We start from the raw sequence: 15,474 nt of genomic DNA, 5'->3' as shown, positions 1-15,474 counted from the left end.
CATCCTCCCCCCGTACTCGCATTCCTCCTCACCAAATACACGCTCGCCCAAGCAGGATTAATCTCGGTCAAACCCAGACTATTGCTCAGCCTATGCGCGACAACAACAGAGTAAACACTATCCCAAACATCAACCACCGTCCTCTCGACCCCATTCCCATCCCCCCCCTGCCCACCATCATTATTGGTATTATCATTCGGCGTCGCCGGGTTATTATGACTACTACTCACAACCGTCGGCGTAGACGGGTTATTGTTCCCCTGTTCAGGCGACAGCACCGAAAACGGCTGCGGCGTCGACACAGGCGTGGTATAAAACGCGGCATGCACCCCAGCAGGCGGCACCCTCACCACCGGCGGCACAAGCTGCAAGCTCGGGTTCGCATCCACCACCACGAGCGTCAAGCTCGTCACAACCCTGTGCTCGTCCTGACTTTTTGCGATCCACAAGTCCGCTTCCTGGGGTTCCATCACGCCTGACTTGGTGACGATGATTTTCCACGAGACTTTACACGACGAGATGAGGTCATAGGTCGTTTCCCAGATTTCGGATATCACCTCGCTGATGTGGCGGGTTAGCGGTTTGTTCCTTCGGCCTAGGCAGTACGAGGCCGTCATTTGCTTTTGGCCGCGGGGGTCGGTCCACGCTGCCGTCACCCAGCGCTCGTCTGTGCTTTGCGCGTAGGCGACATGCATGTGGCTGTTTTCGTGGAGGACGTCCGGGGACGGGGTGGGGGATATTCGAAAGGGGACTTCCCTGGGCAGGGCGCTCTCGAGGATGATTGCCGGGGCGGGCATGGGACCACGTAATATGAGTGCAGCGGTCGCTGGTTTCGATGCAGAGGCGCATGCACTCTGGCGTTGGCAAGACAACCATCGAGGTATCCGACGCAATGAGGTCGAGCGGGATGAGTTGGAGGACGAGTTCGTTGAGGATCTGCTTTTTCCTCTCTAGCATGCAGCGTTTGTAATGTTCAAATAACTCCTGGAAGGCGCAGCAGGAATCCACGATGGACGTCGGGTTTTCCGGGTTGTATGCGAAATACACGACAAAGTTCTTCTCCGTCATAGGCACGTTGGCGAGTGATAGGGCTAAGTTGGCCATGTGGTCGGTGTAGATTGAGTGAGGCCTGGAAAGATGCATACCGGGAGAGACAAACCCCTGATCGATTGGGACAGAGACAAGCCCGTCCACAATACTCGCCGTCGTGGGCAGCTTGGCATGACTTCCAAAATTCATCAACTCGTACATGCTTCTCATCCTCTCCAAGAAGACGGTAGCATTGTCCCGCATGCCTTCTCCGTGTGGAAACACGCACACAGCGACAACATCTTTGGCACCTTGCGCTGGACCAAGACCCAAGCTCTCCCAGAAGGTAAGTGCTGAAGGTAACAGCGCTAGCTGGCCATTATTGCGACGGACTTCAATATGGGGTACTGGCAGTATTTGAAATGTTGGCCTGCCTAGATCAGCCGGCCTCATTTGCACCCGACTCTGTGGCTGGACTGGCTGAACCAATAATGGCACATCCTGAACCTCAGCAAACGCCCGAAAATGGCACTCAGTCGCACCCATCAGTGCCCGTGGCAAAGCCCGTTGAAGTCCCTGAATAGAGTACCGAATGGCATCTACCAACCCCTGACGTGTGTCCCGGATCTCGGAGCATGGTCTTTCTGGCTCCAATCTCAAAGTCCCACCAGCCGCTTGCTCGGTAAGGACCTGCGCAACAGTAATAAAATCATCGTCCGAGACAGATATACGGAGTGGCACCGGCTCCGGGTCTGCAAACCACCTCGTCAGCGACAACTCTGGCACTTCCGAGTTGGAAAGGCGGATCAAGTCATTCGGAGAGTAACCGGGGGAGTCGGTGGCATAATTCTCCAGGTCCTTGAACGAAGCCGCCATGGAAATAACATCATCGTCAGGCCGCCTTCTCAGCACACTCGACTTTGCTGGAGAAGAGGCGCGTGCGCTGACATTGCTTGTCGTATCATCATCCGATTCCAAACTACTTTCGTCGTCATCCGAGAGTCCTTCGTCTCTTTTGGCTGGACTGGCACCTGCACCGTTGATCCTCTTCTGTAAGCCAAGCAGATCAAACGACAACTCTTTGATGTTTCGCCGTTGTTTGGCAGATCCGAGCAGGCGACCGGTGGTTAGAGGGCCCTCGTTTGGCAGATAGCTGTTTAGTGTTGGTGGCTGGTACGTAAATGGTCCGCTCGCTTGATACTTGACGCTATCAAGTGAAAGGGCAGGGTTGAATTCCACCCTCTCATACACGCTCCGGCGCCGCGGAGGACCGCCTTTGGGTGCCACCCGTGAGGGAGGTACTGGCTGAAGGGAGGCTTTGATTTTCTTGAAGACAGTTTCTGGGTTGAAGGGACTGGTCTGCCTCTTGATACCCACTGCCGAATTATGATTAAAATTTTGGGCGTTTATTTGCTGTCGACTCTCAGCGAGAATACTGCGAGCGTGTTTAAGTTCGGGTTTCGTAAACTGTGGTTGTGCATTTGTAGGGCCTGGTTGACGACTATTCGGTCCTTGGGTAGCTCGTCCGGGTTCTTGAGCCGCTGTGTTATTCGTTAACTGGAGGTCCATAGAAGGCCCGGTGCCGTCCACTTGATGAGAGTCTAGATCCAGATTATCCGCTGGCTGATCAAAGAAGCTGAAGTCGGCATCCGTGAGTTCGTTTCCTCCAAACATATCCTCGTCCAAATCGCCATACATATGCTCGTCTGTGAACCCAGCCGTTGTCGGTTCAGGTTTCGACTCCTGACCATCCCATCCAACACCAAAGCCATCCGTCATTGAAACATCCTGTTGTATATTTACTTCCATATCGACCACCACATTTTGGGGGGGGAGATTCGCTGGGCTGACCGTTGTCCCATCGAACAAGGGCATAACTCCTGGCTGAAGAACTCCATCCGGCGGTGTCGGGTACATGACGCCTGCTGCTGTTAGAGCTGGTCCTGCGTTACTTGGTCGCCGGGGGTTCATTGGCGAGTGACCGTTAAGCTGGATATTTCTCCCGTCCACTTCGGCTTTTTCACGAAGAAGCGCAGCTTCCCGTTCTTTTTTTCTTTGTGACATATCCTCCTCTCGCTTAGACAACCCTTGACACCAACTCTTCACCATGCTCAGAGGATCACCATGCTCTCCAGCATTCCCTGGCACCGCCTTGTCAAAGTCGACATCGCTCACTGGCTCCACCCTTGCTCTTCGAAAACACAAAACAGATGGCCATGGCGCATTTGGACCCGAGTTGACGAGCGGTGTATTCTTTCCGTCGCCTCGCTGTTCGTATGGTTTCCTTTGCGAAAAGTGGACATTTAACCACGAGCATCCATTCAAGATGCTGGATGACATGCCATGCATTTTCAAGACTTCGCAGACCAACGTCTTCCACTGAGAAAACCTTTCCCCTGACCCAGACCTTAACCGGCCAATCTGGGTATCTGGGGACTGAACGAACCCATTTTCAGTGCCCTGGTTATCCGTATCAAGAATGCCCTGCAAGGTTCCAAAATGTCCAAATGGGGCGGCTAGAATTGGACTGGGAGGCATCATGCTACCTTGAAAAGGCCGTGAACATGCAACCAGGCTCTTGGAGAGGGAAACATTGAGCGAGATAACAAGTGTTCCAGTGGTTGTCAAATACACCCGGAAGGTCGCCAGGGCCGAGACATGGTCGGCATCGTCCGTATTGAGAGCCTCGGGTGGAAGCAGGACAGCACGGGGGTTCAGGGCGATGGCACCTATTTGTCGGCAGAAATAGGTCGTCAGGGACTCTAACGCAGCTTTCATGAAGTATCGGTGGATCTCGGGAATAGGCACCGAAGCATAGCCCTTGACGTCAGCCAGAACCACATTTCCAACCGTTGTTGGTGTCGGCATGTTGAAAGACTGGGCTCTTTGCAGCCCCATATCGGCGGCAAATCCGGCCGAAGACGAGCTGCTCGGCGTGTTGATGGGATCCCCGCCCGACATGCGACTCTTGAACAAATCAACGGGCCTAAAGTGCCCCTCTCCCACAAGACCCAACGTGTAGCCGCAGACCACCATCCTCGCAAAAAGGCCAATCGACTCTGGATTCACGGCAGGGTCGGCGGTGGAGAGGTAGAAGCACCATATTCCATGGCGGACACTGTCCATATATACCAGGTGGCCATCGTTGCGCAGCGCATCGTGGACATCGGAGGCATTAAAAGTGTAAGCGTGGGACGCAATGGGTTCATAGATACGATAAGAAACGGCAGAGAGGTTGTTCTAGGATAGGTCCGACATGTTAGCATAGGATCGAGGGGCCAAACGGGTATGCGCAGCGTTCTTACAATTAACAGAGTATTGGTGTCATAGTCCCCAGCCTCCATATCGGTGGTGTCGCGCAAGGCGTCGCGTCACAGGGGGAGCAGCGTCCACCCAAGGCTGACGTCGGAGAAGCGGTCGTGTGGTAAGCCGGGACATGCGCAGAAAGCACCATCCGGATCAAGCGACGAGAATGGGCGGTGCGAGGGCGTTGTCGGGCAGTATGGGACGGTGTGGTCTCCCGGGGGCAGCAGCGGGAGACAGTTTCGATGGATGACTTGGTGCTCTATGTGACGGAGTGCCGAGCTCCATGGCAGCAGCGGAGGAGCCCCGGGATGTTTGAGGGCGTCTCCGCGAATCACGGGCTCCTCGTGGCCAGAGACATGAAAAGGTGCAGATTGCGCAAATGGGGTTTCGTGGTCTCGGTTCTCGAATCAGTCGACGGGAGGCGCGTGGCAACACGGGTCCTGTTGCGGGCCAATTCGGGGTGGTATTGCAGTATAGCTCGGGGCGGTATCCCAGAAGGGTGTTCGCGATGGAATCGATCGGGGCCGATGCGATGAGGTTGAGAGAGGGCGCTGGTGTCGGAGGGCCTGGTGCAACTTCAGGCTGTTCTTGCGTCGTTGTACAGATGCTGCACAGGCCCCCCCGTACCCGATATGGCGGAGAGGGACTAGCTGCGCCAAGCCCACTGCCCCACCGAGCCTGCATGGGTAGCACATGGGGCATGACCAATCTGGGTCTCATCAATGCTCGCTCACTTCTACTATTTATCGTGTTCTTCTATGTTGAAAAGACTACGTTTTATCTAGAGTATTGGATTTCGTAGCTTTGTTTACAGCTATGGAGATACCAGCTGTTGTCAAACATACATGGCTCACGCTACAGCAAGCCACAGTCCAGAGTCTAGAGTAGCTGAGAGAGAGACACCAAAACATGAGCAGGTGATAGACTCATGATACACCGTGGACATCCTCTCCCTCTCTAACAACAGAACCCATTACTGACAACAGAACCCATTACTGCGGCTCAACAAGGACCTATGTCCTCAAGTCTTCAAGACACTTAAAAACAGGCGGGGATAAAACAAGCTTCAAGATTCAAGACCCACCTTCTACTGTCACCGTTTTGACCCACCTTTGAACGCTGGGAACGGAGATTTCCGGCGCTAGAGGAGTGCAAACTCCATGGACCGTGCAGCAGAAGAATTCTGTCCGCCTTCCGTTTCGGGCCCCAACGATTGAAACTTTTTGGTTTCTGCCCCCCCAGAGCCAACCCAAGTCCATCTCAGAGCCTTTGCGCCGAGATTTCTTTTCTTCACCTGCAGCATCACCACACACCATGAAGTTGACAAATCCGGGAGCGGTTCCCGTGTAAGTTTCAATCTCTCTTTCTATCGCTCCCTCTTTTTCAGGGAATTGCAAGCAGAACTAACCGAAATCAGCTACACCGTCGCAGGTCCCTCGACAGCTCGGCCGCTGCCAGACTGGCTTGCGCGCCGCAGGAAGAGATCCTCCAAATATGACCCCGAAAACCTCAATAATTTCGAGCTGCTTCAGGAATTCGAGTTCGAGGAGGCAAGCAACTGCGTACGGGTCAGCGAGGATGGCAACTGGATCATGAGCTCGGGCACGTACAAGCCCCAGTTCCACGTTCACTCGACCGCCGAGTTGTCTCTTTCCTTTGCGCGCCACACCAAATCCGAAAATACGACGTTCATGCTTCTCAGCTCCGATTATACGAAGAGTGTTCACCTGCAGAACGATCGATCACTCGAGTTCCACACACCTATGGGCTGCCACTACGATGTTCGCCTTCCAAGATTCGGCAGAGATCTGGCCTATCTCAGACAGAGCACCGAGGTGCTGGTACCAGCTGTTGGTGTGAGCTCTGATGGTTCGGGGTTCGGCGAGGTCTTCCGGTTAGATCTCGAGCGTGGCCAGTTCCTGCGACCATGGCAGGTTGATGTAGGAGAGGATGATGCGGGTGTCGGTTTGCAGGGTGGAATCCATGCTGGTGCGGTCAATGTGGCGGCGGTAGCGGAAAGGACACACGGCCTCTGTGCTTTCGGTACTACAATTGGAACCGTTGAGTTTTTCGATCCACGCAGCAAGGGGCGCGTGGCTGTTTTGGGGAACCAAGACGGCGAGGTCACGGCACTCGATTACAGCAACGATGGGCTTTCGCTGGCTTTGGGAACGAGCACGGGCCAGATCAGAGTGTTTGACCTCAGAAACCCGCGTCCATTAATGAAGAAGGATCAGGGCATGGGTCTTCCGATCAAGAAGCTGATTCACATGAGGACACCCACAGAGGAGCGCAAGCTTCTCTCGGCCGACAAGAGAATTATCAAAATCTGGGATGAACACAGCGGCGATCTCTGGACCTCGATTGAGCCAATGGTTGACCTCAATGATGTAGTCCATGTGCCAGATTCCGGTATGCTTTTGACGGCTAACGAGGGCAAGCACATGCACAGCTTCTTTATTCCAAATCTCGGCCTCGCACCCAAGTGGTGCACGTTCCTCGACAACCTCGTCCACGAAATGGAGAACGAGACCCAGACGGAGACCTACGACAACTACAAATTCCTCACCCTGCCAGAACTCAGAGAGCTCAGCCTCGACCATCTTATCGGCAAAACCAACCTTCTCCGGCCATACATGCACGGTTACTTTGCGCATGCGAAGCTCTACGACCAAGCCCGTCTTATTGCCAACCCGTACATCTGGGAAGAGGAGCGCGCAAAGAGGGTCAAGGAGAAGCTCGAGAAGGAGCGCAGCAGCAGAATCAGAGGCACCAAGAAGGTCAAGGTCAACCAGAAACTTGCCGACAAGGTGCTCCAGAGACAGGAAAACAGAGGCAAGGTGGACCCCGAAGCTGGGATCCTGGGTGACGAACGTTTCGCGAAGCTGTTCGAGGATGAGGAGTTCAAGGTTGATGAGCTCAGCAGGGAGTTCAGGTCTCTTAACCCCAGCACTGTTGTTGGTGGCAAGCCTGGTCAACAACAAGATGTTGACATGGCGGATGCCAACTCGACGGACTTTAGTGGTAGCGAATCTGAGGAGGAGGAGGAAAAGCCCAAGAAGAAGAGCAAGGACGAGGTGGTTATGCAGGTTTCTTCGTCGACTGCTCCTCGCGGTGGGAAGATTAGGGATCTTGCGTTTGGGGATAGGACGCAGAAGGATACCAGGGAGTCGAGGTTGGCTGGGAAGAAGGAGATTGTGGGTGAGCAGGCGATCACGTTTGTGCCGGAGTCCAAGAAGAAGAAGCAGGAGCCGCCGCCGCCGAGGCCGGAGGGGAAGAGGAGGGATGATGGGAGGAGGAGTGCGAGCAGTAACGTGTTCCGGAAAATGTAGATGGTCAGATACCCTGAGGTTTATAGCTGTTGTTGTTTATTATACAAGCGATATTGGTACGTGATATCTGTCTGTTGTTTGCATCGAGTGAGAGCCTCTTGATGCAAAATGGTATCGAAATCCGTTCCTTGTCCAACCATAACCCTTCCCCGAATCATCGTCTACCCGCCTCATAATTCCAGCTACCCCTTCTCTATCCCTCTCTCTCACATCGCCTCATCCCTCCCTACGCCTGACCTCTACTTCCGGCTAAAGTTTGACTTTTTATTCCTCTTCTTCCCCTCGAGTCCCTTTTCCAAATCTTCCAGGCGTTCAGGCGTAAGTCTAGGGGTAGGCGGGACGTCATCGAGCTTTACCCTTCCGTTCCTGCTCCCGCCGCCTTCTTTGACGCTGCGAGGGAACTCGGAGCGGCGTGGGGTGAGGGCGGTGACGACCTTTCTTGCGGAACGGCGAATCGTTTCCTTGACGGTCCACTCGCGCTTTTTGGCGACGTAGAAGAGGACTGAGGAAGCGACTGCGGGAGATGTTAGTGATGATCAGAAAAGGGGGGGTTGGGGTGAGGAAAGGGGAAACATGCTCCCTGCTAAAGCAACCACGACGACGACAACGATGATGGCTACGAGGGCACCCCGGGAGATGGTGATGCCGCCTGAGGAGGTGCCGCTCGCGCCCGCGAGGGAGCCATCGTCTGGGGTGCCGTGGCCGGCGACGTCGTCTTCGGTTGGGGTTAGGGGGAAGGGGGAGTTGTCTGTTTGAGGGTGGGGTGCCATATTTGCTGTTGTGCTTTTGCTCCGCTGTTGTTCGTGTGTCTTCTCAAAAGAACTATCTCGGTTTCGGGAGGGAGGTATGAAATGCGCGACCAGCAGCGCGAGAGTTGGATAGATGAGGTTATTCACAGAACTGGATAGATTGGAAAAGAAAAGGCAGCAGCCGGGATTGTACAAACACCAGAATATGAGAAGGGGAAGAAAAGAAAAAAAGGCGGAAGCGCCGCAGGTGTGCGGCTTAGTGAGGGTAGGGGCCGGTATTTAGGACTGAGCAGCAACACACTGCCCGACGACGGCGGGAAGAGACATCAGGGGTACTTGGGTGGAAGAGGAGGGGAGGCGGCCAAGCAGAGATCGACCTTCCATCACTTGTCCGGTATAGGATGGGGATTTTGGTATTATAGCATGAACACCACCACCATTTTCTCGCTACCTATCACCTATCACCTATCACCTATCAGCTCTTCCTCACTACGCAAGGAGAGGAAGAGGTGACTGTGACGCCTGCTGCATAACTCCCCTGGTAGTGAACTGGAGTTTCCCCACATGGGAGGTGAACTCACTCGGCACTTGCGAAGCACAGAGGGCTTTGTATAGCAACTGACATGCATATCGGAAGGTTTCAAAGTAAAGGTTGCATCTCATTGGACTTGCAAGCGCCCGGGCTTGTAGCCTGGACCCTGGTCTTTTGGATGTCTTGGCGGGCTGTAGGGCGGGAAGAGGTGACAGGGGCTCAGGGGGAGATCGATGGGCCGACGAATGGGAGGAGGGAATGGGCAAGAGGGGTGGGCGGCTCGAGCGCTCGAGGGACTTCACCCTCGTGAAGAAAAGGAAAAGAAAACGAAGCGCCGTTTGGGCACATGTGCATGGTGGTGGCAATTGCAGGGCGAGATCTTGCATGGTGATGGTGATGGTACCTGAATATGAGGCGTGGTTGATGGATAACGTCAATTGAGACCGCAAGCCTGCGATGTTGAAGTGAGACCAAAGTCGATTTTGCTGAACGGTTCGCATAGATGGCTCTATGTACCTACCTTGTGCTAAATGTGAGCGATCAAATCATGCCATTCTCTGTGTAGAAAACCGCTCCAAATCACATCACACCTATCGAGATGCTGTCTTTTGACTGGATGTCACCAAGGTATGTGTGATGCTGTAAGGAGCCTTGGCATATCACACCAATAGCGCACTTGTAGAGGTGTTAGTGATGGCTGCTTATCACAGTGTACCCCTCACTCTTATCCGAACCTCACATTCTGTTCAACTTTTTTTCTTTTTGCTCTCATCACGAGAATCCAGTGCCGACTGTGGTGTTGTTCTTGTCGCATTTTTGGAATAAGAAGGACTGGGTCTGTGGCTGGAGAGTGTGTCGTTTGCCGCTTTGCTTCAGAGTCGGGGCTGTCGGGCTTGGTAGGATTCCCGGCGGCAAGCAGTCTACTGGGCTTCCATGAGCGCTTCGACAAACCGTCAAAGAAACATGAAGTTTTAGGTTTTCCGGGACACTCTCTTGCTGTTGCAGATGGCATGAAGGAAGAGGGTTGACAAACATGGTTCTATTTTCGGCAACATTGTCGAATATACCCTTAGCGTTACCCCACTATCATTTCCCTGTCAACGCCGCCCGTTTGTTTTCTTTTCGAGAGGTGCAAAATCAGGGGGGGAGCATCATGGTTCAGGCGTAAACTGTCTATGAACTCCCTCATCCATAACCTCGTGAACAGAGAATAACTCTAATTATCGATCGTGGGAAATAACCAACTTGCCTCGGAGATGAGTTCTGATTGTATCTCAAGTCCTTACCTCACACCAGACAACTCATTCTGCCGCCTTTGACCTCACAGCGCAAATATGGCATCGGACTTGGAAGTTTTTCTTGATTTATTTAATCCCACCGGAATACATATTTCATGGCTTCCCGAAGTTTCAGGCAGAAAAAGGGTCGGATGGCGGGGGTCGCCCGAGCTCCGGTCTCCCTGCTTGGAAGGCACGACAACTTGAAGTGCAGGGACAGGCAAGAGGCTACTGAAGGAAGTCACGCTCTTGTTCAACTTTGCCTCTGCCAAATTCTTCCATGTCCCCCTTCCATTCGCTCATCCAGAGTGCAACTGTCAATCAACGGCGTCAACAATCCACAAGCCTGGGCGGTATCATCCATGCAGGAGACAATCGCCATTTGACCCCTTTCTCACTCTTGAGTACATCATCTGTGTAACATACTCCCTACTAATTTCTGTGCTGGGCCTGGAGTCCTCCTCTTGACTGGCTGTATCAGGCCTTAGGACTTGCTGGCCAATCCAACACCCTTCTCGTTTCCCAGACACCATCAACACCATGGAGCAACCTTTTCCCACCGAATTCGATACATCCCACGGGCGTGGTCAGATGACCCGGAAACCATTTGACAGCTCCCCGAACGACGGACAGTCCCCGAATACGGAGCAAACGCTACCAGCAGAGAAGCCAGCCAATCCCAAGAACATCGTTGATTTGACTGATATCGAGAACGGTAAGCTTCCGCAGATCCCGGAAGACCATTCCACCGAGCCAGATGCCACCAAGAGTTTCTCTTACGGCCCTCCTGTCACTGTCGTCCCCAACCGGTTTACAGCACGCTCTCCTGGAAAGCCAACCACGCCGACTGGCCTACATGAACAGCATATCAAAGACCCTCCGCAGGCTCATATACCCAAGTTCCCTACCATCGAAGGGAAGCCCGGACTAACGCGGTTCTCTGGCCGCAACCGACGGAATAGGGTCATTCCCAACCCATTGGACGCCCGAAGAGTATCCCCTATCCAGAGCTTTCGACCCTTCCCTGATAACGGTGACTTTCGCAACAATGATCCAGCTGCCCACGGGCCCAAACAACCCTCGCCACACCCGCCATTTCAACCACACCCGTTTCCCGATCTGCCTTCTCCCAAGGTCACAACTGCCCATGTGACGTATCCTCAGCCAGCATATGTTGAGGACGCAGTGAGCACTGTCCATGGTGCCGAACCTTCAATTATTGATGTCACCTCACCTGTCAAGCTCAACGCAATGGCTACCGACCCGGGATATGATGACGAAGACTACGGTTTCGATAACAATGCGGAGTACTACGCCGAGATGCCTGATCAATATGTTCCACAACATCATCCGTTGCCGAGTGATTTCGCAATTTCATCGCCGCAGGTAACACCCCAAGTGAAGAAGACCTCTATCCATCCTTCGGCTCCAAAGCACACCACAGGTGATTCTCGCAGCTCTCGAGGGTCTCGCAGCCACCGACACCCGGGTGATCGGCCGGCCCATCGACACCGAATGCAGCCAGCCATCAAACCATTTCGAAAGACGAACTCAGCAAGCAGGAAGGCAGAAACCATGCGAAAGGTGGATGAATCCATGCGGAATGTACGTGCTCAGTCGCACAGTTCAAACATATCAAGACGCAGAGATGCACCGGACACCAGAAAGGCCCAGCATCAACATTTCCTTAGGCCAGAGAAATCATCAGCCAAGTCCGTCACATCCAGCCCTGAGCTGAAGCAACAAACCGTCCGTGTACGCCACAAATTTGCCAGTAACATGGCTGAAGTGCTCAACGAGTTCAATATGGATCAGGAGACCGCCTTGCTGAAGCAACGGGAACGCTACCGCGAGAAAATCAAGTCCCTGAAGCTGGAACTGGAGAGGGCGGCGGAGGAGTCCTCCGCTCTTGTTGCCCGAAGCATCGAGAAGTCCAAGGAGATACAGAATCTTCAAGCATCTGAAGCTGAAAAAGATGCTCGCATTGTGGAATTGCACACCAAGCTTGAGAACTTTGAGCAGCAAAACACAACGCTGGCAGAAAAGTTTGCTGCGTTCAAATCTCGATGCAACAGTATCATTGAAGAACAGCGAGCTCTGTACAATGACACCAAGTCGCGGTGTGAGGAGACGATCACCGAAGTGCGCAACATTGCATCAGCCAGGATATCCGAGGCAGAGGCAGTTGCCCAGAAAGGCGAAAAAGTTCGCAAAGCGCTCATGGAACGAGTGCATCAGGACATTGCTCAGAACAAGAGAGAGTCTTCCGAGCGTGGGTCTCCAAACCATCTTACATCCATGATTACTGGCTGACTTTCTGTAGTGTACGAAAAAATACGTACTCTGACACAACAGGTTGAAGAGAAGGATCATCAGATTGCCCGCGATCAGGAGACAATTCGTGGCTTGTCTACCAGAATACAAGATATCCAAGCTTCATCGGAAAGGTTCGAGAAGCTTGCCGCCAAGAATGAGGAAGTTCTCTGCAACATTGGAGAACTGATTACGGAGGAGTCCTCTCGACGTGAGGAATCCACGAAGGAAACTAATGAGTGGTTGGATTCCATCTCCTGTCAGCTGGAGAAGGTATCGCAGACAGTGGTCGACCAACCTGAACTGACGACTAGTCTGGGAGAGACACAAGCAAAAAGCCTCAACGAGTAGGTTCATTCATATCCGTGTATTTGTCCTTGCTGACTGGTCTCCTCCAGCATCAATGCCAAGCTCGAAGTGATGCTGGTATCTCGAGAGTCTGTGAGCGATGCCACCAGTCAGCTGTCAACTTGCATCGAAACACAGATATGGAAGGTCCTGCAGCGTCTTGATAGCCAATTCGACACAATGGGTCAACAACTGGCGCTCAAGGCGGAGGAGAAGGCCGTACTGACCACCCTTCTTGAAGAGAAGAAGGCTCGTTGTGGAGCACTCGAGCAAGAGATTGTGACCTTGCAGCAAAAGTCCAGGGAGCAAACTGAGCGTATCGACACACTCCAACAGAATATTTCTGCCATGGAAAGTCAGCATGGCAATGATCAAGAAGAGATTCAGCGTCTGAAGGACATTGGCTCCCGGCTGGAAGACGAGAATGAAAAGTTCAGCGATGAGGTCGAGTTAAAGACCGCCACGATCAGAGAGCTCGAAGACAAGCTTAGGTCTAAGGGAGAGACATACTCCGCTGAGGTACGAACATTTGGCATCGAAGTCTCCAAGCTCAACCAGGCCCTGCGGGAACAGGAGCACTCGAACCAAATCACCGTCAAGCAGGTTTCGGAAGCTGCGAGGAACCAGGTCAAAGTTGAGATGGAACGCATAATTGCAGACACCAGAAGGATGCTTCAGCAGACTGAAAGACAGAGAGATACCTTGGTTGGAGAAATCAAGATGTTGAAGGGGACGATTCAGGAGAACGAAAGCCGGCACCAGACTGCGATCAGAAATGCCACGGAAACTGCTCAGAGTGAAACTCGCATTGAAATGGAGCGCACCATGTCGGCAGATCAGAGGCTATTGGCAGAGACACAAAAGCACAGGGACAAGCTGATCACCGAGGTCAGGAAGCTGGAGGAGGCGATTCAGGAGAGGCAACAATCGACTCTGGAGGCCGTTCAGAAGGCATCTGACACCGCGCGTCGCGAAGCCAGAGATGAGATGGAACGGGTCATCGCCGACACGACAAAATTCTTGGAGCAAGCCCAGCAGCACTTGGAGAAGGTTGTTCAAGAGAAGGAGCAAGAAAGGGAGCGCAACTCGCATCTAGTGGATTCATTGAAAGGGATGCTGGCAGCTGAGGAAGCTACCAAGAACAGAGTCATTCAAGAGTCCACAGAGCGTTTGGCAGAGCGTAGTCAGCAGATTGAGGATCTGAAAGCTCGGGTAACTTCGCTGGAAGCTGAGAGAGATGCAGCGAGAAAGGCAGTCGCTGAGCTATCAAGCGAGCGTGATCATCAACGTGTTCGGTGCGAAGCTATGGCTTCCGGTTTGATGGATTGGGCCCGGCAATATGGGCACCCTACGGATGCAATTAGAGAACAGTTTGCGCATGGGAAGGTCGAGGAGATCAAAGCCTGCGTCTTGCATACACTGGCCCAGCTTGCACTCTCGCAGAGGCTAAAGGCGCTCAATACGGAACCTTCATCGGAGCATTCCCAATCACAGGACTCATCGGGGCAGGCTGCCATCTCTCGTCAAGAACGCCCGCGAGTGGAGGTAGAAACAGCCAACATGGACGACAGTACCACTTTGCTGGGGAGCCCCGGATCCCGGACGGGAGAGAGCCCCGGCACGCTGCTGGGTGGTGCATCTGCCACTCCTCTCTCCAGCCCATCGAATGATCCTGGATCCCAAAGACGGCGAGTTGTTATCCGAACCCCCATGAGCGAACCGGACCCGGTTCCGCCAACAGTAGACCAGGAGAAGATTCGAAGAAGGGAAGCTCTCCAACCCAAGTCAGTCTTGAGGCGCGTAACCCGAAGCGCTTCCTCTGGTAGGTTGAGCCAAGAGAACATTGCTGGCGTTACTGAGGCTGGCACCAGTCCGGCTCCTTTGGGTATCCAACACATTGTTCCAAACATTCCGACACCAACTCGACCAACACCGGTGGCCACCACTGTCAAGCCAGCGACAAAGCGTCTGACCAAGAGGAAGGCTCCAGCGAGCGGCGGTTCTCGAGCCACGCGAAGCAAGACGACTCCGTTAACAGCGCCTGATGAGCACCCCATCTCTGCCCTAGGGGGCTCAAGAACCCTCAGTTTGGAACCGGACTCACCAGATCAGCCACCCAAGTCAACAGGTCCTCAGCAAGGGCAGACTGCCTTACAAGCAGCTGGCCAAACTAACAGTTCAACACTCGGAGGACCTCAGAGACCCAGCCCAGAAGAAAGGACCCCGCTGCCAAACAGCGCCGGTTCATGGACGTCAAGCCAGCCCCAGCCCGCAAACGCAGAAGACTATGGCATACGAAGACGTCGTAGATCATTATCCCCTGCACTCGAGACAGACGCATCCGGTCTCCCTATCTTGAGATCGCAGCCACGATTCTGGTCACGACCACAAGTGCCCTCAACAGCATCACAGCCACAAGAGCTGCAGACCTATCGGAATATAGGGGATTATCAGGACTCGATTATTGATTCGCAGGAAACGCACGAAGCCTAAAACGGTCATGGTTGGCGATGAGTGGGATGTTGAGAGAATTGCTCGCTGAGATTTGCTCATGATTTGGTACTATCTGGAAGGACGTAGGAGAGTAC

The 15,474-nt window shown here is 53.5% G+C and overlaps 4 protein-coding genes across 4 annotated transcripts; 2 read left to right on the top strand and 2 right to left on the bottom strand.

Annotated features, from left to right (window-relative positions):
* Window positions 1-2: 2 nt before the first annotated feature.
* PODANS_4_6670 (uncharacterized protein) lies at window positions 3-4,065 on the bottom strand (the record flags this gene model as incomplete). The annotated part of the gene is made up of 2 exons (XM_001906137.1): window positions 3-557; window positions 622-4,065. Coding segments are annotated over 2 exons (3,999 nt in total), but the record flags the coding sequence as incomplete, so codon positions are not given.
* A 1,862-nt stretch (window positions 4,066-5,927) lies between these two features.
* PODANS_4_6680 (uncharacterized protein) lies at window positions 5,928-7,667 on the top strand (the record flags this gene model as incomplete). The annotated part of the gene is made up of 1 exon (XM_001906136.1): window positions 5,928-7,667. One exon carries the CDS (start codon window positions 5,928-5,930, stop codon window positions 7,665-7,667), a length of 1,740 nt encoding a protein of 579 aa, XP_001906171.1.
* Window positions 7,668-7,906: 239 nt separating this feature from the next.
* PODANS_4_6690 (uncharacterized protein) lies at window positions 7,907-8,437 on the bottom strand (the record flags this gene model as incomplete). The annotated part of the gene is made up of 2 exons (XM_001906135.1): window positions 7,907-8,181; window positions 8,245-8,437. 2 exons carry the CDS (start codon window positions 8,435-8,437, stop codon window positions 7,907-7,909), a joined length of 468 nt encoding a protein of 155 aa, XP_001906170.1.
* Window positions 8,438-10,765: 2,328 nt separating this feature from the next.
* Window positions 10,766-15,379, top strand: PODANS_4_6700 (uncharacterized protein; the record flags this gene model as incomplete). Its single annotated transcript, XM_001906134.1, has 3 exons — window positions 10,766-12,497; window positions 12,549-12,885; window positions 12,937-15,379. 3 exons carry the CDS (start codon window positions 10,766-10,768, stop codon window positions 15,377-15,379), a joined length of 4,512 nt encoding a protein of 1,503 aa, XP_001906169.1.
* Between the last annotated feature and the right edge of the window lie 95 nt (window positions 15,380-15,474).

Source organism: Podospora anserina, chromosome 4 (assembly GCF_000226545.1).
Source record: "Podospora anserina S mat+ genomic DNA chromosome 4, supercontig 4".
NCBI classification, from domain to species: Eukaryota; Fungi; Ascomycota; class Sordariomycetes; order Sordariales; family Podosporaceae; genus Podospora; species Podospora anserina.
The sequence above is the reverse complement of the archived record's forward strand: the minus strand, read 5'-3'. Positions and strand labels throughout refer to the sequence as shown.